At 39.4% G+C, this 22,335-nt stretch overlaps 3 protein-coding genes across 6 annotated transcripts; 2 read left to right on the forward strand and 1 right to left on the reverse strand.

The window, feature by feature from the left end:
- Positions 1–12: 12 nt before the first annotated feature.
- Positions 13–8,033, reverse strand: RB195_000894 (uncharacterized protein; the record flags this gene model as incomplete). Of its 2 annotated transcripts, XM_064197445.1 has the most annotated exons (20): positions 13–70; positions 1,462–1,483; positions 1,567–1,594; positions 1,691–1,827; positions 2,332–2,461; positions 2,538–2,686; positions 2,745–2,832; positions 2,998–3,077; positions 3,401–3,551; positions 3,637–3,716; positions 3,777–3,901; positions 3,974–4,092; positions 4,152–4,220; positions 6,248–6,359; positions 7,114–7,187; positions 7,244–7,341; positions 7,402–7,575; positions 7,637–7,712; positions 7,775–7,783; positions 8,022–8,033. In XM_064197445.1, 20 exons carry the CDS (start codon positions 8,031–8,033, stop codon positions 13–15), a joined length of 1,791 nt encoding a protein of 596 aa, XP_064053325.1. The 2 variants fall into 2 exon arrangements, with proteins under 2 accessions (XP_064053325.1, XP_064053326.1); XM_064197444.1 differs by lacking the exons at positions 13–70; positions 7,775–7,783; positions 8,022–8,033 and having other exon boundaries at positions 1,463–1,594; positions 7,637–7,697.
- Positions 8,034–8,751: 718 nt separating this feature from the next.
- RB195_000895 (uncharacterized protein) lies at positions 8,752–16,147 on the forward strand (the record flags this gene model as incomplete). 2 transcript variants are annotated; one of them, XM_064197447.1, is made up of 9 exons in its annotated part: positions 8,752–8,794; positions 9,465–9,494; positions 9,557–9,639; positions 9,701–9,795; positions 12,697–12,766; positions 14,752–14,886; positions 14,960–15,010; positions 15,898–16,014; positions 16,070–16,147. In XM_064197447.1, the coding sequence occupies 9 exons, from the start codon at positions 8,752–8,754 to the stop codon at positions 16,145–16,147; spliced, it is 702 nt and encodes a 233-aa protein (XP_064053327.1). The 2 variants fall into 2 exon arrangements, with proteins under 2 accessions (XP_064053327.1, XP_064053328.1); XM_064197446.1 differs by lacking the exon at positions 8,752–8,794 and having other exon boundaries at positions 9,487–9,639.
- An 8-nt stretch (positions 16,148–16,155) lies between these two features.
- Positions 16,156–22,170, forward strand: RB195_000896 (uncharacterized protein; the record flags this gene model as incomplete). Of its 2 annotated transcripts, XM_064197449.1 has the most annotated exons (11): positions 16,156–16,184; positions 16,255–16,304; positions 16,399–16,443; positions 16,559–16,593; positions 19,426–19,488; positions 20,485–20,588; positions 20,643–20,724; positions 21,654–21,758; positions 21,818–21,895; positions 21,956–22,045; positions 22,099–22,170. In XM_064197449.1, 11 exons carry the CDS (start codon positions 16,156–16,158, stop codon positions 22,168–22,170), a joined length of 753 nt encoding a protein of 250 aa, XP_064053329.1. The 2 variants fall into 2 exon arrangements, with proteins under 2 accessions (XP_064053329.1, XP_064053330.1); XM_064197448.1 differs by lacking the exons at positions 16,156–16,184; positions 16,255–16,304; positions 16,399–16,443 and having other exon boundaries at positions 16,483–16,593.
- Between the last annotated feature and the right edge of the window lie 165 nt (positions 22,171–22,335).

Raw genomic sequence — 22,335 nt, forward strand, 5'->3', positions numbered from 1 at the left:
AAAATACATTCGTTATCTAATGACCGGTTGAGAAACGTGTCCAGAATGAATGACGGATCTAGGACCCATCCTGAAAACAGATTCAAGTAAATCGAGCGATTAAAACTAAATAAAACCAGCTTCTAGATATCGCAAGAGTATCGAAGACCATATCGAAGAATGAACAGACTGCAATACTAGCTTCGCTAGTGCAAGCAAAACGTGTTTATAGACCTCTTATTAAACGTTGGCATGAGAGTGTAGGTCGGCTTAGCGATTACTTCGATTCTGTTCACTCCCACCCGGTTTCGTACTAGACACCTTAGAAACGTGTTCAGTGAGGGTCTTTTCTTCGCAGATTATTGACTTGATGGTCACCTTGAATGACAAAACAGACCATCATTTATTAAGCATTCTTTCACTTCTTTCTCGACCCAGCAATAGACTACCAACGATGGTATTCACATACTCTGATTACAGTTGATCTGGACGAAATATTGATGCTGCAGAATACTCAAAGATATATTCGGCTTCATTTCGCGCAGAAGGTCTTCTGAGGCCTCGATTAAACTGATGGTGGCCGGTCTTTGTGAAGTCAATACTCGTACTTTTGGAAGTAGCACAAAAATGTTTGGACTACACACAAAGGAGCATAAAATTTCGATGACTAGGAACACGATAATAGCCAAAGTGACGTGTCCTTGCTCACCGAGAAAGTAATGAGTCTATACATTATTATTACATTATTTATTACTGTGACTGGATTAATTATGCAAGAAATATTCCCACAACCTTTAGTACAATCATTTAAGCCAAAATAACACCGCATCGTCAGAGGTTCGATCCAGAACACTCTTTCTCCAATTTTATTCAAATTTACTTCGGGGCTATGAAAAAAGGAGCTGAGAAATTTTCTTTTGCAATATTGTGATATAGTTCATATTGCGTGGCATATCTGTTTAAAATCATTTGTGTAATACGCGCATTTTAATTCTTGCTTTTTAAATTTAAATAGACTTAATAGTAACTCCAAAATATTATGACTTACACATACTATATGTAATACAGTACGCCACATTCCTACTCTCACAATTGCAAGAACGAATTTTATAAATATTGATTACGTAATTTGTTGTACCAGAAGCAAATGGTTATCAAAGTCAATGTTTGTAAATACTGCAACTTTCATCACATACCAAATTTTTGTCCTCATTATCAGAAATGTTAATAGTGTACTTAGTGGCTATTATTATTTGTGAAGCTGGAAAAAGTGCGGTATTTTCAATTAGTTAGTTTTTTTCTCTAAACCTATATTTACGAGGTGTGGGGAGTGCTGAAACACGTGCGCAGAGAAGGGCGAGCCAAAACCTTGGTAATGCTGCTATGAGAGGTTTCGGAGCTCCTGGACTATTTCTTGAGAAACGACTAGAAGTGGGGTCAAAAAAAAAACGAGAAAGAAATTCCAAAAAACAATTACCTAACCTCACGAGAGCCGCATGTTGAGCTCAGTTTGAGCTAGGCGATCCATTGATAGCCGAACATTCATAGCAGTTAGCCGAGAAGATGGATTTGCTGACCAACACTCACGCATAACACGAGAAACCTCACGTAGCACCTACGAAGATCTTCAGATTAACACAAAGCAAATCAGATTCATGAAGCAACTAAAGTGAAACTAATATTTAAAAAAAAACCAAAAAACCGTTCTCACATTGTTGTTTTGCCAATGATAAGATTGGTAAGGCCTAATTCCTTGTGTTACAACGACTTCTCGCATCTCTTTTATAGTTGGATCTCGCGAAACATGGTCGTAATAGGGCAACGACTCTGCGAACGATGAGGCAGGACCTAAACGTTTGGTAATACACGTTTGGGCATGTTCCTGTATTTGTAATAATAGGAAGAGATAATCACAACAACTATGCTTATAAATTAGAATTAACATTAAAAAAGACGGTTTCATATCACGAAAATTCGATATACAAGAATTGAAGCTCAGATAACGTTTGAAAAAAAAAACTAGGTTGCCACCAAATAAATTATGTAAAACTAGATTTTGTCCCAAGTAGTTGCCAATCAATGTGGATCAGGAAATCTTTACACCTAACTACGGTTCCGGTCTCCGATGAAGTGAGAAAATTCCTTCTTCTTCTCACCTTCAAAAATCCTGCCCACTGAGACTTTAGCTAGCAAGCGAACATTTCAACCACCACAATCACTTCCTCAGTGAAACTCAAAAATAATAATAAAGGTCACGAGATCCATTTCATCTATGCAGTTCTGAGCACAAAGTTTTGATCCCGTCATTTAATTGAATAAATACATTTCATAGAAGAATAGAAGGAGACGAACCAGCAGAACACGTTGCACGTCGTGCAACCTCCCAGATCACTAAACCAACAGCGTACATATCACCAGTGCGATACAACTCAAACTTTGTAGATTCCACTTTGTCCTCGAGAATTTCAGGAGGAAGATAACGCTGTAAAAATATAAATTATGAAAATTTTACGCCTACACAAGAGAATTATAGAAAAGATACGTTAAACTGATCTTACCACAGTTCCGCATTTGTTCGTGTTCGGCAAACTTATGTGACCTGCTTCATATCGCACCGCGAGACCCAGATCAGCAATTGCACATGTTAAATCAGCTTTAACGAGAATATTTTTGCTCTTGATATCTCGATGAGCAATGGCTGGTTTCTCTGAATTACGATTGTGACAGTAAAAGTCCTGAGGAAGTAGAGATTCAAAAGAACACACTTTGAATTCCCATTAATTCAGTGTGCAAAAATGACAACCCATTGGAGATACTTCGTATCATCTGGACAAGAGTCACGACGTTTACCGTCTGAAAACAAAGACGTTAAACTTGAGCCTGGAAGAAGTAAAAACCACTCTCATATTCCTTCGCTTCTCACTGCAACTGACGTGAGGAAAACTGAATGCTCTTCTAGCTTTTTGAAACGAGAACATCCAAAACCACAAGAACAAAACGAAATTAAATTATACTTACAGTGTTCGAAAGATAATCAAACAGGGATCCGTGGCTATGGTACTCTGTAATTAACCACAGCTGCATAATAGTACCGGTATCTGAAAAGGCAGTTGAGAAAACTTCAAAAGAGGAATTTTGATCTTTGTAACTTCTGCGGGGACAATTCTTGAAGGTACTTTATCTGCAGAGCTAGTTTTCTGTCTAGCGGAAATACCTCCGTCTTTTTTTTTCTTCCTCGAAAACCATCAAGAAGAACTAAAACGATGGGCATAGGCCATCACCGTTTTGAAAATAAGTATAATTCCTATGGATGTTATCGTATGAGGATCATATTTTGCGTAGGCAATCTTGCAAAAAAAAAAACCAGCAAAAATTCACTGAACACACATATCGTCTTTCATTTTAATTTATTTATCCTCACCTTTGCTGTCGCTGGCGTAAAACTGAAGAATATTAGGATGGCGGAGCATGTGTGTTTGGAACGTCTCTACTTCGTGTGACCAGGATCCTTCATCACGCGAAGAGAAAATTTTAACAGCTACCATATCACCTTTCCATGCTCCCAACCACACCTTAGAAGCAAAAAGGTTAAGTTAGTGAATGCTAATTGCTGAACACAGAAAGCTTCAAAATTGAACGAGAAAGTAAACCACATACATCACCAAATCGTCCTTGAGCAATCTCCCGCACAAGCTCAATCTGCCTTGCGATGTTTCTCTGTGTTAGCAAAGGCAAACCTTGAAGTATTCAATTTCAAGAAAGAAGCAAACACTAAAAATTATGAACTTAACACTGACCAGATCCCGATCCTGATCCTGCATCTGTCGACTCGAGCCCTTTCAATAACAACAGTTGAATTGCTGGGGCAGAAGTTGTCGTTGTTTGAGACAACGTCTCAATCATTGGCACTTCATCCTCTCTACTTAAGCACCACAGATGTGATAAACGGATTCAAACCAAGACATTTTTCAAAACAAAAAGTAGTCCAACTCACGAAGATATATTGTTCAACGCAGCAGAAACTGTTGGGCCTAGACGAAAATATTTTCGCACGAAAGATGTTAGTCTTGGGTGTCGAAATAAAGCTATTGCAGTAGCAATAAGAATTCCAAACTGAACCGGTATATTCAGCGAAATGAATGCAATAAACGTGTTTTTCAAATAGATCTTACAAGAACTACTAATCCAACAATAACCCATCTCCACGGGGTGGTTCTGTCTGATATGACCATATCCGCCACCTGAAATGTGTTGTACAAGTTGGAAATCATTTGTGCAAAAGAGGAAGAATATTAGGATGGCGGAGCAAGTGTGTTTAGAACGTCTCTACTTCGTGTGACCAGGATCCTTCATCACGCGAAGAGAAAATTTGTATAATCCAAATTTAGATATATTTCGGTTTTTTTTTGAATTTTGTCGAACAATGCATTTTGTTGGTTAGTGCCACCGATTAATGGTGAGGTCTCATAAATAAATTCACGCTGTAAAGAGTGAAATCAGTCATTTTCAGACATAAATACAATTATAGATCCAAAATCCGAACTTTCCCGACGTTCATCTAAAAAAGATTGTTCAACTTCACCATGGGCAATACCACGAATAATCCTGTTACAAAAAAAATATGAGTAAGAGACAAGGCCGCGATCCCTGCTAAAATTTAGAGTAAACAGTAGGTGGTATAAATTGGTGTTTGGTAGAAAAGAAATTAACTCTCATTAAAGGTAGCGTATCGTGAAATCGACGATGTTGGGATCTCTCATGGACAATTTATGATTCGGGGTGTAGATTACAAGTATGAGAGTGAGTACACGTTCCCCTAACCACCCCCCAAAAACGGTGTGGGAAACGGCTAACGGTGCTTGTACGGGAATGGCGCGTTATAAAGGATCGTGGAGGTTCCATACGCTTTCCACAACGATCAGGCGGAATCGAGTGTGAACACGCTCAGACTAGTAATTTGCACATAGTCAATTTTCTGATATGCTGCCTTTAACACGAAGTCTACAGCGAAAAAAAACATACGCATGATGTGGATGCAGAATAAAACTAGTCTTATCAAATCTAAGAATCTCCAGCTAAAAGCAATTCACGTCTATCAACAACTTCGAATTTGCATGGGAACTGCACAAAACACACAGCTACTAGGTTCGCTGCTTATTTTTTCTACACACGCATACCCTTTACAGTTTCATAGCTTTCTAATCACACACACTCACAGTAACTAAAAACACATCGACGGATAATAGTCATCTGTCAATATGTTCACCGTGTGTGTCTATCACAGTGTTCCTTTTTCTGAGAAGGATACAGCTCCTCTGAACTAGAGGGTAGGAGGGGAAAGAGGAATGTGGATGGGGATGAGATTCAAAGAACAACTTAACAGTCAGTGATTTGAGATGGTCTTGAAAAAGATGGGGACTATGATAGATAGTGAATACACTGACGGATGACCTTTTTGAGAGTGCCGATTTTCTTCACCTACAATATTTTCCGCCTATGTTTTTTCGTTCTCAAAAATTTCACATACAGCAAATGGATGAAATTCCGGTAGTGAAACCTTGTAACAAAACTTTAAATCGTCTCGATGGAACCATAACAGTAGAAGGTTACACCTAATTTCACTCTTCTCAACTAGGCGCCACTAACCGAAACTGTTAATGTCTTCAAACGGGTAGAATTTACTTTCATAGAACGGAACGTGAAATGCTAGAAAAAGGTAACTACCATTTTACGAGTAAGCTTCTAACACTCAGTAGTCTTCGAACATATACAAAACAAAAGGACATGGCAAGCAATTTTCACTGAACAAACCATCAAAATTTTAGAGGTATAGTCGGGTCAAAACGACATGAAGCACGGACATTTGCGCAAGCGGCTGCGCTCGAAGCGGAGCGGTGGAGCGTAGCGGTTGGGATCGTGTAAGGATCTTCGTTGCTGCCAACCACCTCTGCAGTTCGCCATGGTCCCACCTCGATTCCAACCGCTGTCTCCACCGCACCGCTTCCGAGCGCGGCCGCTTACGCAACGGTCCGTGCTTCATGTCGTTTTGACCCAACTATAATTAAACTTGATACCAAGAAAAAAAAGAGAAAAATAGGGAGAGCATGTAAATTAGAAATATGCATTAAAAAAGTGACTCATATCGAAGCACTGAAGCAATAAAATACTCTAACAATATGCAAGATTTTTTAAAACGCATAATGAATTAGAAAACAAGCAGTTGGAAGCAACATATAATAATATTGCTATAAAACTAAGCGAAACATACGCTCATAGAGATCTCCTCATCACAGAATGAATAGTTGCAGCATGTCATGTGGAAATTTGGATGGCCGAGACAGAAAATGGGAATCGGAAAAAGGTCCTTGTGGTCAACACACCTGAAAAGTGAAGCTGTGCAGGAAAAAAAAGAACCAGAAATGCAAACGCAGTATATTACTGATGGTGTATGAAAAATTCTTTTCCCTCAGTCTTCGGATAAAACCATAGACGCGATAGTCGGAGCTGGTGCTCTGACCCTCTTCACTTTTGAACGGTTGAGAAAATAACCCCCTTCACTCGCGGTTGGCGAAAGGACCCCATTCACTTGAGCTGCACCCCATGAGCTAAATCCCCTTCACCTGAGGAGGGTCCAGCTTCTCCCTATCGCACCTATGGATAAAACACGCTGAACTACGGATTTTCGCCCCAGATAGTTCGAAGAAAGATGAGAGAGCAGATTTGAGAAACCTCCGTTGTGTTCCTTTCGTTAGGTACCACTTCACTATGTTCTTACTTATCATGTGTACATGTTTTCTTATTTAGGAATCTTTACCTACACTGTTGAATTTTCATACAACCAAATTACAAAAATCTATAGATGCAAGGGTATAAACAGAGCAGATTTTCATCACAGGTTTTTATATCATATCCATTGGCAATTTCCCTTCTTTGATATCCTATATTGTAATGTGCGTGTTTCGAGAGTAAATACATGCAAGTGGTATCTTCACTGGGAATGTACGAATTTCTTAGTTCAAAAAATCCTTAGCTTAGGAACAGCCCGACCTTTCAAAAACATTCAAAAACAGGGATAAGGTGAGCCATCGAAGTGTAACTAGAATTCGTCCTGGTGAAATAAAATCAACTACTCACCCAACTGACATGTGGTAATTGTGCTGCTCATCGTAAACTTTGAAGCAACGACCACGCTTTGCCCTACATTTGCCCTGAAAGCAGTAAAACATTAAAAGAAGCCACTTTATCAAAAAGGTCATGAATTCACCCTATAAGAATCTCCAAGCAAATGAACTAATTCGTTATCACACAATGCGCCATTGCAATTACAAATTAGATCCGATTCGTGGATTTGCTCATCCGTGCCTATAGAAGTAAGTTCAAAACAGAAATCAGGAAATAAAATGAAAGTAAAACTCGGCTCACCAAAGATGTGTGATCTCATCTCTTGTATTATCGCATTTCCACGTGCTATCCTTCCAGATACTAATGAGGATTGAGGATTTGATCCATTTTTAAATGGTTCATTTAAAAGTGTTGTTCCATTAGCGACTAACATGTTAGAGTTTAATGCATCTTCTGCGATGATGGAAAACAATACTAAAATGGATGTGGATGGTGGGAGCAATTAAAGCACTGTAAGCAACTATATCCAACCTACCATGGAAAAGGAGTGTTGCAAGTCTGTAAAAGTTAGTAACATAAGGACAGAATGACCTCATGCAAAGTCCAGAGAACTGAATAAAGGCCAATTTATTGTTTTCAAAGAAGAAAAAAAAGCTAAAATGAGGGAATTGACCTCAATGTACTTTGTACACGGCGCAGAAAGCTACGGTGGGAAGAATGAAGCAAAGAAGAATAAACGCTACAGAAAACAATCGCGTAGAATTCTATACAATTAATACTGCATAATAATACGACATATATTTTAAAAAAAACCGTACAAGAACTCTAACACTCGAATTCAGTTGTCGTCGCTAGCCCTGCAACATTCTATTTTAGCTCCACCCACCCGATGCAAAGGTGGCGAAGTTATCCTTGCCAACCGCCGAGCTCATCAACTATGTGATGACGTGTTGTAGCGCCACCAGCGCATTTGGTGATCTCACTTCCGGTGTGCTAAGGATGGGTATCAGTTGACCTTGAAACAGTAGAAGCTTGGGAGTAACTTCACATTTCTCGTTTTTTTTTCCATTCAGTATGTGAGGGAAGAATTGCGAAAGTGTGAGCTCATATTATTTTTAACTATTCCACTTTTTTCCGCTTCCACCTATATATTTAACATCTCCTGAAGTACATATACAAGCTGTGTGAATTTTATAGGTCCGTAGTAAAAATATTTTTCTTCATGTGACAGGGTTTCTCTCCTTTCTAGTAATGGATGTTTTGTTGGTCTCTATCTTCTGTATTTTTATGATTATTATTGCATATTGTATTGTGTTTCCAGATATTTCCCTACCTAATTACATTACTGGGTTCGAATTTGTGAATTTCGTAGAGGTGTTTGTTGCGCATACTTTATTTTCCATTCAGATACGTAAGCCTTCGAAGATAACTTCCCGGAACTTATTTAAATTTCATGTATCCCGTGTTTTTATGGTATAAGCAATCAGTTCGCATCGTTATTTGCAACAGTCTAGCAATTCTTCGCTTCGGAACAAGTCTGAGCAGAGTTTTTACTCTTGATACTTTTGTTGTTCTCTGAAACTCTCTGGTCATTGCTCACGCTTTTCTTTCTAGTCGTTTTGTGCGATTGAAGCGAGTCCTGTGGGCGCAATGGGCACGAAGCTTCTTTTGAAGCGCCCACCTTTCCTTTGTGGTCGGCATTGTTTCTTGCTGGTCTTGTTCGTTGGATAATAGTATTTGGTGTGAAGATGTATTAGTCAAGATAGATTGCACCTATTTTGACTTTTCAGATTGTAATGTTGTCGTAACATCTCATTCTGTTGCCTTTCGAAGCTTTCTTGGGTGATTATCTCCTTCTTCGCTTTGCTTAGTAATACACCACATGCCTATATGAACATACCATACTCTTCACATCTCACATAGTAATTGCCGGAGCTTGGGGCGGGTGTAGCGCAGTTGCTACGAGGTTCCACTGTGACTGCGTGATCGAAGGTTCGAAACCGCCCTAGTAAACAGCGAGCATTTCTTCCATCCGAGGTCAGTAAATCTGTACCAGACTTGTTTGGGAGAATAAAGACACTGACTTGATACATCAGCCAGCCCTCGCAAGTCACTGCACTGATTAGTTACACGATCGTAAAACTCAAACGATTCTGAATTAAAATGAATGCGTTAGGGCATCCCAAGCGGATTGATTAACGCCTGACACTTTATCCTTTATCCTTTATGGCCAGGGCAAAGGTGTATTGTTGTACAACTCTTTGCAATTGAGAAATGATTTCACACGTGTTGTTAATCTATTGTGATTTTACTTTCGAACGTGATTTTACTTTCTTTTTTTATTTGCAGAGCTTGTCATTTAGGTATAAGTCCAATACTCCAATTATGGCAAGGTCTCCAGCTTTACTCCTGTTTTTGGTTGCTTTAGCGGCTGCTGCTGAAATGGACTTTACAGTTGAAATTCCACCGGGAAAATTCCAGTGTTATTACCAACCTGTTGACGTTACTAAACATAAAACGATAGAAGTTGACTACCAGGTTGGTTATTCTATTCAGAATATTCGATTGGTTTTTCAAGTGGTTGATCCGTTTTCTTTAGGTCGTAGATGGTGGTGATCTCAATATCAACTTTATGCTATTGATGGGAGCTAATGTTTTACTGCAAGAAAACATGAAAACCGATGGTAGCCACAGGTGTGTGTCAGAGAAAGTTCTCATTTCTTCTTTATTTTCTTTTGTGATCAGATTGTTACCAGTACAGCTAACGCAACTCGTGTGCCGGTTGCCACTTGTGACTCTGTTAGATACTGCTACTGAACCTAAGTAGAACAGTTTTTGTAATCTTTAGTGGTCTGTTCATCGCGCTCGACGAGTGTACACTCTTTCTTTTGGTCAGCATAACTGCTAGTTCGACAGCCTACTGTTTTAAATAACAAAGCGCCTACATGATGGGCAAAACTTCTTATGCATCGCAGTACAACTATCTGAACGTTGCGTATAGGGGCTGGGTGGGAATTTTCGTGATATCTAAATTCAGTAGTTCAATTCAGTTACGTTTGTTTTGCACCACTCGAATAATTCTAACTCCTGTGGGGTATAATGAGCGCTCTGTAGGAGGGCTGTATTTGCGGAAGAACATGAGTAACATAGAACAACGCAGGCACGTAGAGCAACGTAGGCGATCTGTCAAAGAGTAGTATTCGTGAAGCTCTCATTCTATGAAACAAAAAAGCTAATGGAGTATTTATGTTTTCTTGTTATGCCAACGAGATCTAGGTGAAACTTTTTATTGGCCTGACGTTTCGACAAACGCGTCTTTTTCAAAGGCCTGCCGACTAGCGGGGTTGGTAAACCACCGCGTTCTTTAAGATTGTCAACAAGGCGAATGAGATCTACGCACTGTGCAGTATCCTTAAGTACTGGTGTATGGATTACGTTAAGGAACTGCATGTGGGACAATCTTATAGCTCACAGAGTGTTACGAACGGCAAGAAGTCATTGTTAATTGATAAGCACTCATTTTTGTTATTCATGTTGATTTTGACGATGCTTAGCGGATTCCTGATTTTTTTCTCTGTAATATTGTACATTTTTTTTCAAAACTCTTTCCCACCATCCTAACCTTTTTTGGGGCCCCCAAAGGTTCCCTCCAAATCCCCCCCTTTTTACCCACAAAAATTTCCTTTTATACACACTTTCAATCCTTCCATTTAATAAAATAAAAAGGGGTTACTTATAAATATTATTTTAAAAAAAACCTCCTATTCTCCTACAAAAACCAAAAAAAAAAAAAAAAAAAAAAAAATAAAAATTAAAAAATAAATTACCAAAAATAAATTTAAAATAAAATTTACTTTTTTGTTTTTTTTGTTTTTTAAAAAAAAAAAAAAAAAAAAATTTTTTTTGGTAAGAAAAAAAAAAAAGAGAAAAATAAAAAAAAAAAAAAAAAAAAAAAAAAAAGAAAAAACTTTACCTTCACGTGGGATCCTCACTGTGTTGTTCGTAGTAGTAGTCGAGATTGGGTGTCAGATTTCAATCTCGAGTAACTGTTTGAACGAGCTATGCTTGTGGCTAGTTTTAGTGATTCCTCCGTACGTGTCAAGGAACAAAAGGCTTTTTTATTGGCTGGTAAAAGGCGAGGGAGTTCGATGACACCGTTAGGGCGCCACAAAAATGATAAGCATGATGGAAATGAGTTTGAAATAAAATGTACAATATTAGCGCACAAGAAAGAAATATCTGGAAGGCTTTGGAAGCATTCTGGATTTGCAAAATCAGGAATCCGTCCATGAATAACAAAAATGAGTGCTTATCAATTAACAATGACTTCTTGCCGTTCGTAACACTCTGTGAGCTATAAGATTGTCCCACATGCAGTTCCTTAACGTTATTCATACACCAGTACTTAAGGATACTGCACAGTGCGTAGATCTCATTCGCCTTGGTGACAATCTTAAAGAACGCGGTGGTTTACCAACCCCGCTAGTCGGTGAAACTGGTCAGTTGTTTCCCTTTTAAGTTCTTTTAAGTTGTTCTTGCGTGGTGTACTTGGAACAATATCGGAGGATGGCGAGGAGAGAGGAGGAGTTTGATGGGATATGCATGGTATCAAAGACCTCGAACCATTTTCAGGCCTTTGAAAAAGACGAGTTTGTCGAAACGTCAGGCCAATAAAAAGTTTCACCTAGATATCGTTGGCATAACAAGAAAACATAAATACACTATCAAATGCCGAGGTTTCAAGAAGAGAGGACTTGGAGATTGTTGGACAGCTAATGGAGTTTCTAGCAGTCATGTCAATCTGTCTCGTATAATAAATGTGCAATATTTCTGTTCAGAGACAGACTTACAGTTATTCATAGTAAGACACTCCGTTCGAATTTCCTATATAACACCGCGACAGTCACCATAAAAACTATATTTGATTTTGGTCAATCATTTCTCTTAACACAGATTTTTTCACATTTGCGATACAAACTTCCCATTTGTTTGCACCTTTATTCAGCTTCTCTGCGTCTATTCTTTTTAAAAGTTATATAGAACTTTATTCTACTTTATGTGAAGAACAAAACTATGCGATTTTTTCTCTTCATTTCCCATTATTTACAGCTAAATCAAGCTTAGAATAAGAGAAAACAGTGACCTGATAGGTGGTAGAATTCTAGTGCAATAACTAAAGTCGAATGTAACCAAAAGCAACTTATGCTGTGTCAGTGACCAAAAGGCAACATTTTTGGACCACTTTGAAACGATAATGGGGGAGTGATACAAACACCGCAGGATTGTGCTCAGCGATGTAAAACACTCAAAATTATTTCTTCTCGAGTTTATCGTGTTAAACGTTCATGTTGAAGCAAAAACATGTAGAAAATCCAAGCTTTTTTCGACCTTCTTCGCAATATTTCGGTGTAAAATGTAGTTGCGGGGAGAGGGGTGGGGGTCACTCAGTGGCTCCGAGAAATAAAGAAAATACACTGAGTGTCCCCAACTACATTTTTCGGATCTTTTGTAATCATTGTTAAATTTCTTTGCTCTTTGCTAATTTGTCAGTTCTCTCTGTTGGCATCATAATTTTAGTATAAAAATCGTTTTCAGACTTGATCTTCAGTCTTCTGGTGACTACCAAGTTTGCTTTGACAACTCGTTCAGTTTTCAGTCTCGGAAGGTAGTACTTGATATATATTCATTTCTTTATTCTTCTTTGATTTCGTTGTTCCAATATTTTCTTGGTTGCTAGTAGTATTTTGATTCGTTCTGTACATTATTTCGGCTTTCTAGTACATTTCCTTTTAATACCTTCCACTACCCAGATTTATTTTTAATTCCTTTGCTTATTAGAAATTCTTTTCTTTGCATAGCTTTATTCTGTTTATTCTCAATATTGCTTTCCGAACCATATCTCAAAGACAAATTTCGTTGCTTTAACAGTTGTGCTTTTTTTAAGTCAATCGCGTCATCATCTAAGCCGTAATGAACCGAAAAAAGAATTCAAAAAGGAAAGGGCACCACTGTTGACCGAAGCTGCGGAGGCGGAAAAAGGCATTCGCTATGCCACGATGAACACCAATAAGACAAGGATGACTCTCCTACGAAATTTTGATGGAATCACTTTGAACTAGAAGGGAAATGGGAAAAATTATCCTCAACTTCTCCACTGATCTTTTCGATACCAATGTCCCTTTGTCTTGTCACTATCTGAGAAAAGATGGATATACTATTTCAGAGATTGTCCTGTGTGAAGCACTACATACTATCATCTCGGTAAGGAATCCCGCGGCACTGGATCCTAACAGGATAAGAACCGAATATCTGAAGAATTTTGCGCCAGTCCTAATTAATCTCTGGGAAGGTTCAACCTGTAGCAATGCAAAGTTCCTAGAAACTAGAAGACCAGCAAGACCGTGTTGTTCTATAAAAAATGGGATCCACATGACATCGGCAACTGTCGCCCAATCTGCTTACTGTCCATCATCTATAAGCTCTTTACACGATTGAAATGTTTTAAATGGGGGACAGCCATACGAGCAATCACGGTTTCGCACGACACTACCATGTTTAGTGCTACACAGTGAGAGAGGAGATTTGAAATTCCGTCTTAATTCACCCATAAAAGGTTGGAGACGCAGTCGCATCTGCTGAGAAAAGTAAAATAAGGTGGATCGGACACATGATGTTTCCCAATGAAAAGCGCTGGATAAGAGCTGTAAGTGACTGGGTTTTACGCGATATTAAGCGCCTTAAACGAAGACCGCCGACCATCACATCAGATTTCATCATAAAGTCGTTCAAAGAACAACTGAGTTCCAGGTGATCAGAACGTGCAGTTCGGAAGTATTGAAATAAACATGTACACAACAAATATCAGAAACACTCAACCATTTGGTGTGCGAAATCTTCACCCTCCTGCTCTAAACACTGAGGCTGGCCATAAAAAATTTCGGAGACATCGAATTCCGACAGCTTTTGAACTCCTTTTCTCTTGTACGCTGATGCAGCGCTTGGAAGAAGTCATTGCTTGGTGGCTCCAGGTCGAAAAAAGGAAGAAAAACAGATTCAAAACGCGGACAGGGAATTACCCGTTTATGTTTTGTATCCTATCTTTTGAAAAATTAATTATTATTAATTAGAAACGGGTTGGACGGCTATTCTTCTTTGATCTTTTGGAAGAGGAACCGTTGGCCTACCAATATCTACAGTTCACGTGGAAAACATTGTAGTTACATTGTAGATAAAATTTGACAGACAATTTGTAGCCATTTCAACAGTGAACTTACCGAGTTTTAGATTCATGATCACCCTTGCATTTATTGGGGCAGCAGGAAATGACATTGACTATGGTTCCCTATCATTGGAATAATAATGTTTATTTTATTGGGTTTTTAACAGAAGATAATTTTTTGGAGAAGAAAAAAACTTCTTGAACTAACCCCCACATGTTGGGATCTTCTTCAGCTTTCTTGAAAAAGAAATCCAAAGTATATTTTTCAAAACGAATCATGAACAAATGTGGAATGACGCGTCGGAAAACCATAGTTCTGTGGTAACATTCTTTTATGCTGTGGAGTAGTCATGATTTCCAACTACCTTCTTTTTCTCATCGTGACATGGTGGACCGCTTTCGTTTTTGTGCATAGTGAACTTGCATTACAGGTCGTCTTTTTCGAAATTTTTCTCATGAACGAGAAAGGAGAAACCGATGATCATGACTTCGCAGGAATAGCTCTGAAAGATGGTGATCTTGAAAAAAAGATGGAGGAGTTTGGAGTGACGATTGCTGGGTTTCACGTAAGCTTTTTGTTCTGGTTAATTGAATACCCTTCGTTCCACTCATTTTACCTTAAAACTTCTTCCATTTTAGAGTTCCGCCAACCGCATAAAGTCTCAGTTGAACAAAATTGAGTACCACCAGGTGAGACGCTTTTTTTGTATATAGCTTTCCCTTGACGAATTACCCATTGTTCTGCCGAACTAGTTCTATGATGCAATCAGTTCGGTTTCAATGATTGGTGTGCGTGTCCTTCTCGTGAGCGTTATGCTTCTCATTAAATTGTAGATTTTTGCGAATTCTCCAAATCGAATTTTGAAAGGTTCTGCATAACAAAGGGAAATTTGGTGAGCTCCCTAACGCAGCACTTTTTTTCTGACTGAAGGAAACCTGTTTAGAGGCTTGTCGAATTTATACTTCAGGCAGTGCAGAATTAGAATTTTCTCAATTTGGTTTCTTCCCTCATGTCTAGTTTATTAAGTCTTATGAATTCTGAATATTTTTGGTTTGTTGGTATTGTTGTTGTTTGGTTCGAGTAGCAGCTTCATGAAAGTTATCTACCGAAATTTTGAAGAATAAGATTATGATTTTTCAAAGAGTCATGAAGATTTGGAAAGAAGTTATTCTTAGGATGATTTTCCAAACTATCATGCAGACTTGGAAAAAAGTTATCCATAGCTTTCTTCAAACTCATAGAAAGCGGTATCCCACAGTCCCTTCATGATTTTCATTTGTTTTCGTTCGTTTACAAATCAGGGTGAACATTACAAGATGTGCTTCTCTTCATTCTTTAAAATCGTCTTCGTTCTTTCTTGTAGATTTTCATCGCTACTCGTCGCAAGTTCAAGTCAAAATATGCAATTGGAAGAACCTTCTTACTTCGTTACTTCTTGTTCGTTACTTACGGCGACCTAATAACTTCTCGAAAATTTCCCGTATCTCTTTTGATTACGGATGGGTGCTCTTCTCTCTACCCTTCTCTTAACTCGCAATCATTCATATTAGCATAGTCTTTCATCTTGTGGGTTTAGGCTCTGTTACGCGCACACGAAGCTCGTGATCGTGCTGTGATGGTGGCTAACTTGAATCGAGTAACATTTTGGAGTTGTACGCACACGCTTCTTCTAATAGGAGTTGGCGCCTTACAGGTCTCCTAATTCTAGTCCTTGAAAAAGAGGATGATTTGAGCTAAATATGTTGTAGGTATTCATGATCCGAAGTTTGTTTGAGGATGATTCTAAGCTTGGACGACTTCTAAGAAAAGGAAAAGCTGGATACTGATTTTGTAAATGTTCTATGAGTTCTGGAATCTTTTACGGTAGGGTTCAATTCTACATATTGGTGAAACTTCTCGCCTCCTGTTGATATACGCATATTTGTTTATTAAGATTCTCGTTTCTTTGGCTGGTCATAGTACGATGCAATGTGCATAATAAGAGTTCGTTATTTTACTTTTTCTTTTTGCTGTGGTTGTTAATGTGCCTTTCGCAGTGATAAATTTTTTCGGTTGTTTACATAACTATTTATTTTAGTGTTGTGTTGTCCGCATTACTTGAATCTTTGGGTGAGTCTTGTGCGTGTGTCTCTCTATCAGGAAGTTTTTCAGTCTTTTTCATATGCAAACGACTCCTTGGTTTTTTGCATGCTATCTTCTTTTCCTCCCATTTTCTCTCGCTCTCATTTCTGATGAAGAAATTACATTGAACGTTCAAGTGGAATCAGGCAAGGTACCTCATTAGTTCAACTCGTTTTTAATCTCGCATTACCCACCACTGGAGTATTCGTGCTAGACTGTATTTAACGCTCTCCTAGACTAAAGCAAGAGTTACTGAAGTTTGCCCGTCAGTTATAATTTATGTTCATTTTCCTACCAAACTATAAGAATCAATTCAATAGTATGTTTCCCAGCACATAATTAAAGTATTGAGGTAGGATCCAGATTATTCGCCTACTCCGCATCTTGGCCATCATGAGTGCAATTACTTTAAAATGTCTCCGTCCATGTCTATTCCTATCACTGCAATAGCGCGAACCGTTATTGATTCTCGTTCTCTCAATGAAGTTGGCACTGACATTTTCGAAGCCGGCCTCGCGACTGAACATCATGGGAAGTTTAACCAAGTAGCATAGCACACTACCTGGTGGCTGTATATAGTCGAATAAATATACTCTATAGAAAACAATGGTGGGCCGGCCGATTTCAGCTAGAAGTAGCTTGATTCCACCACTTCTGCATGGAAAATGATGTACAAATGAACAGCAACTGGATACAAGGTATAATCAGCTACCGAAGATGAATTTTAGAAATACACCGAAAATATACTTGGAGTGCAAGTGATTGCATTCCTCCTTCCCAGCTTCAAGACTCTCTCGTTGATCCATAATCAGATGCATTACGCAACAAAGCCAAATGGCTTAATCAGGCAGGAGTATAGATGAAACTGCACTGCGAATTATTCTGCCCCGGATTTTCAAGTTCTTGGGCGTCAACTCGAAGAATGGCTCATTTTTTGGACATGGCCTTGGCGCTGACTGCAAGTAAAACAAAGGCCACTGATCCTATCACTATATCCGAGTGTGCAATTGCACCAATAACCGGTTTTCACTGGCCACCACTTTCCAACAAGACTAACTTCCCTACAGTTAAAATTTATTTTTTGTATGATGAATTCGCATTGAGTAACTCTTTGTCAGAAACAGTCTACGAGTAAAGTGTAGTTGGGTGGGAGGGGGAGTGCACTCAACCCTGTATCTTATTTCATCTTATTTCTGGACGTGAGTAACTATGTTAGCCGACACCCTAAACCTAAGCATTAATTTTATAGGATCCATGACATGTAGGCTAAAGCTGATAACAGGAAAAAAGTAAGAAAGACCATCCAGAAACAGGAGGTTGGTTGAGTCTCCCTCCCTGAATTATTGTAGGATTAAAACGAAATGAAGTACGGTGTACGCGGCTTCCCTCGAGGCGGTGCGATTGAGCGTAGGTTAGGAGCGCACTGGAACCCTTGCTAGCATCACTCATTGATGCAGGTTGCGATGGGCCCACCTCGGTTCCAACTGCTGCCTTCACCGTTTCGAGGACTACGCAAATACTCCAGCCTCCTATGTACTGCATGTCTTATCAACTCCATTTTTAAAATAATTCTTCAGCTTCCCACTTGTTTGATCCATTAGTTCAGTGAAACCATTTTACAGGCCTTGGTTCTAATTTTAGTTTTTTTTTTCGTTTGAAGATAAAAACGGATGATGAACATGTGCTGCCATATTCCAGAAAGTGGTAGAGCCGTACGGGATGTTTGTATTTTGACGCGAAACAAAATTTGAACAACACACGAACACACTTCCCACTTCCGCTGCTCTTTTTTGCTACTATTTCTTTTGAATTATATTAAAGACTCAGTACTTGACTTACTTAGCTCAAAGGCATCACCCCACGAATCTGAGGTGGTACGGATTTCAGGTGGAGTATTCGTATACGGGATCGTAGATTATGGGGAAGAGGGTGATTCCGTCCATTTCTTCCTTATTGCCGTAAAAAACGGCCCAGAAGATGCGGCGTGTGCACACGGCTGGCGCGCTCGAACTCGTAGGAAATAGTGCGCCGGAACGCTCGAAGCCGTATCTTCCGGACCGTTTTTTATGGCACTTCGCCGAGGTGTGGCGTCTCTGAACATAGCTCTACCCAACCTTCTGGATCTTCTGCGAGATCTTGTACAGAATCAATCCATTCGTCGCTATTCTTCATCCTGCGAAACCCTACGTCTTGCCCGAACTGCCTATCCATGCCGAGTGTCCTCACGTTCTCTTTCACTACCTCAGCCTAGAACTTCCGTTTTCGGCCAGGTGGCCTTCTTCTCATCATTCCACAGCGGTAGATAGTGTAGTTTCCGATATTGATGCCAGACCGATCTCCGATGCGTTTTCCCTGTAGCGCAGCAAGCAGCACACAGAGATGCCGTAGAAGCCGAGACAGGGCTGCTTGTTGTAGTTCAATCGACAGTGTTCGGCAGTTCAGCGTGACGAAACGGATGATTGTTGGCAAAGATTTTTGGTGACCCTGGTTCCGCTAAACGCAACCAGGAATTCGAGTGCACGCTTCGGAAACGTACGAACCACATGAGCTGCACTGTTTTGTGACGCGATCCCCATACATTGCAAAAAGGTGATGTCGTCCAGCAAATCGCTAAACGCCATAACCTGAAAGGTCAACTGCATGAAAGGAGCAATCAGACTTGTATACGCGGCAAAAAAAAAGCAGAGGATATGTCTTGTAGTTTGTAGGCAAATGAAATCTCAGCGTTTCAAGATCAATAAATATGCCACTTTTCCTTTACTAGTAAATACGACGTGAAATACGCCGTGGTACAAATACAAGGAAGGTATAAACGGAGAGAGGTGTGAAGACCGTCGCACGGCGAAAGTAAACACCATTTTAAACAACTACCGCAGTTCTTCAGTACAAAACGCATCGCGACCGGGTGTATTCGTGGCTTCGTATCCACCTGTTATGTAATTCATAATGTTTTTAAAGTTTTTACATGGTTAGTTTGTTACAGGTAGAATGTTTCTACGTGCCCATTCTAAAGTCTACATACAGAGCTTTGGAGCTCAACTATCGAGTGAGTTTCCACTTTCTATTTATTGCTTATCCTTTTTTTTTTGCTCTGGGTTTCTCCTCATGATAGCGTCAAAATCAAAATCATAGTGATGGAAGTATGTGCGATTCCAACAAGAAGAGGCAGTAAGTTTGACATCCTATCCTTGTGTACATTTAGATCGCTTTCGAACTGTTGGCAAATCAAGTGGCATTTTCAATAAATTTTGAGATGGAGAATCCGCATTTTCGTGTCTTTGAGACTATAGCTCTTCATGTGCTACGGTAGTTGAAGAGGACCAGTTGGCGGAACTTGATGTTGAGGTCGATGAGGCCTCCGGGGTATTTCCAAATGCAGGAAACGAATATAACAATGACATATTGCGAAGTTTAAATCTGAGTGTAGTTTTTGTAAACCAAATTTACGAAGAAAAATTGGATTCTGTTTAAGTATATGTTGGGTAAGGTATACCCTTAAAAAGGCTGTTCGGTTTGAATGTTCTCATTAACGGATGGAATACTAGACCGAAACCACTTGTCACACTTCGTACAAGAGGTTTTAGCTTTTGCATTGTCTTTTCCACAAAACCTCGATAAAGTGATTTTTTTTTCTAGCGAGAACTAAGTTTTGCGGTATGTCGGTGTTCCGTTATACGAATTTTTACAGTTGTCCCATTTGAAAAGGGATAGGTTAGCCACGAAAAGCAGTCTCAGATGACTTTGATTTTGAAAAGATTCACTGATTTTAATCATATATTTGTCCCATATTCGTTCTAAGAAAGGTGGGAGATAACAACAGTAGTCTCGAACGCCTCTAAAACTAAAAAAAAGAAAATCAGACTGGTCCTATCCAACTATATTTGCACCGTTCTTGAAGTTGCTTCTTCGATAGCACATCCGGAACGACGCAAATGTTGTTAGAATATTACACTTAATGATTGATACAGTTTTTTTCTTTCCTCTTAAACTATTCGATGCGATTTTGCGATTTTGTCTCCTGTTTGTAAATCTTTAACCGCAGGTTGTAAAAGGATCTGCGGGAAATAGAGACATCACTCTTGTTGTACGCGATCCACGAGCGGTAGAAGTAATATCGGACCAAAGATTGAACTTCCATAGCCATCGGTACCGCTTCAATTCTTAGTTTTTTTGATTCGCTTAATTTTCAAAGTTTTTCAGCGTCGTTATCGGTGATTTTCCTGGTTCTCTTGGAGATTACACTCTATGCTTGGATAACAGTTACAGTTATGAAAATAAAGTGGTAAGCTAATGTCGTGCAGCGAGAGCAGAGAAGCTTACGGTGGGACTCCACTAAGGTTGCAAAGGTAGTTGGGGGAGGAGCACTCAACACTGCTCTGAACTGTACTTTTGAGCGCAGAAACGTCCAGACGTAGACCCCAGAAACAGTCCTTAGGGCTCTCCCATTGCCAAATGACTCTCCCATATGAGAACGCCAAAGCTGATCAATCGGCAGGTAATCACTGGAATTGAACAGCTAACTCAGCCGGGGCCTTAAAACTATTCATTAGTCTTTGTAGATTGATGGAGATTAAAGTCTAGTAGATTGAAGCCACTAAAAGAGAAAGGAAGAAAGACCTGGAAGTACTACTAATAGTAGTCAGAGATGACTTTTCTGTAATCCAAAATTGTCAGTTAAGAACGTCCGTTGCGCTCTACGGACTTTTTTGCCCTCGAGAGTACAATTTGATCAGAGTAGTGTTTAGTGCCCTCCCACAAACTTCCTCTACTCCGTCCACTAAAACACTACTACTGGAAAAGTGAAGTGGAAATTAGACACATTGCCAGTTGTTCAATTATGTTGTTACTTTGGAATGTAGAGAGTTATGGAGAATTAGACATAGTCAATTGAATAAACTAAAGTAATTATTTTCCTTCACGCGGGTACGAACTTGGGAGATGAGTGACGTAAGACAATTTGTTCGAAATTTACATTTGGGACGGATTCATTGGGCAGAAGAATAACAAGCTAACTTTCCTACGTTTGTAGCTAGGAGTGTAACTGCTCCGCCTTTTGCAGATGGCATTTTTGATGACGTTACCACAATTATTCAAAAACACGTTCAAAGCGAAGATGTTGGACACTCTTCTTAGCTGAATATATTCTTAACGAACTTTGTAGAGCAATCCTTCTCCTAATTCAGTGCAAAGGATTTGGTATAACGCTTTCAGGTTGCATTCGCCATATACTTACTTAATGAGAAAGGCGAGTATATTGGAGAAGAAGCTACTATGACACAGAATAACGCCTTGAACGTCGCAATGGAAGTATTCGAGGTTGAAAGAAAAACGAAAGTTTCCCGATAATTTTTTAAGATGTCATGCCGCCGTTTCAGTCCTCTACGCGCCATGTTAAGTCGAACTTGAACAAAGCTGAAAGTGAGATGAATGTAATGCGCACCGTCAGCCTCGCTGTAAGGAATCAAACGGTAATGTAATACAAAAGTCATTCAATCATGGTTTTACGCTTGCAGGACCGCTCTGTTGCAGAGGAAAACTTCGAGAAAGTAAATTGGTATGGCACGGTTAACACTTGTGTCATGATCATTGCTGCTATCATCCAGGTACATTTCTTCAAAAGATTCAAGTTCGTTTTGAAAGGAAAACCTACTTGTAGGTATACCTGATCAGAAGCTTACTCACAGATGAATCCAGTGTTGGTAAACTTCTACGTAAAGGACGACTCTGAACCACCCAACTATAACAGATTATGATCAATTATCACTGCCTAGATCTACACTTTATCTTGTGTACCATTCAGCCAGCCCATTGCCCAAATCTTTCGGTTAGCCTTTTTAACGGTTACCTCTTTAATTCAGTTCTGCCGCCCAAAAGAATCTCGTACAAGTGACCT

The sequence above is a fragment of the Necator americanus genome, chromosome IV, assembly GCF_031761385.1.
Source record: "Necator americanus strain Aroian chromosome IV, whole genome shotgun sequence".
NCBI lineage: Eukaryota > Metazoa > Nematoda > Chromadorea > Rhabditida > Ancylostomatidae > Necator > Necator americanus.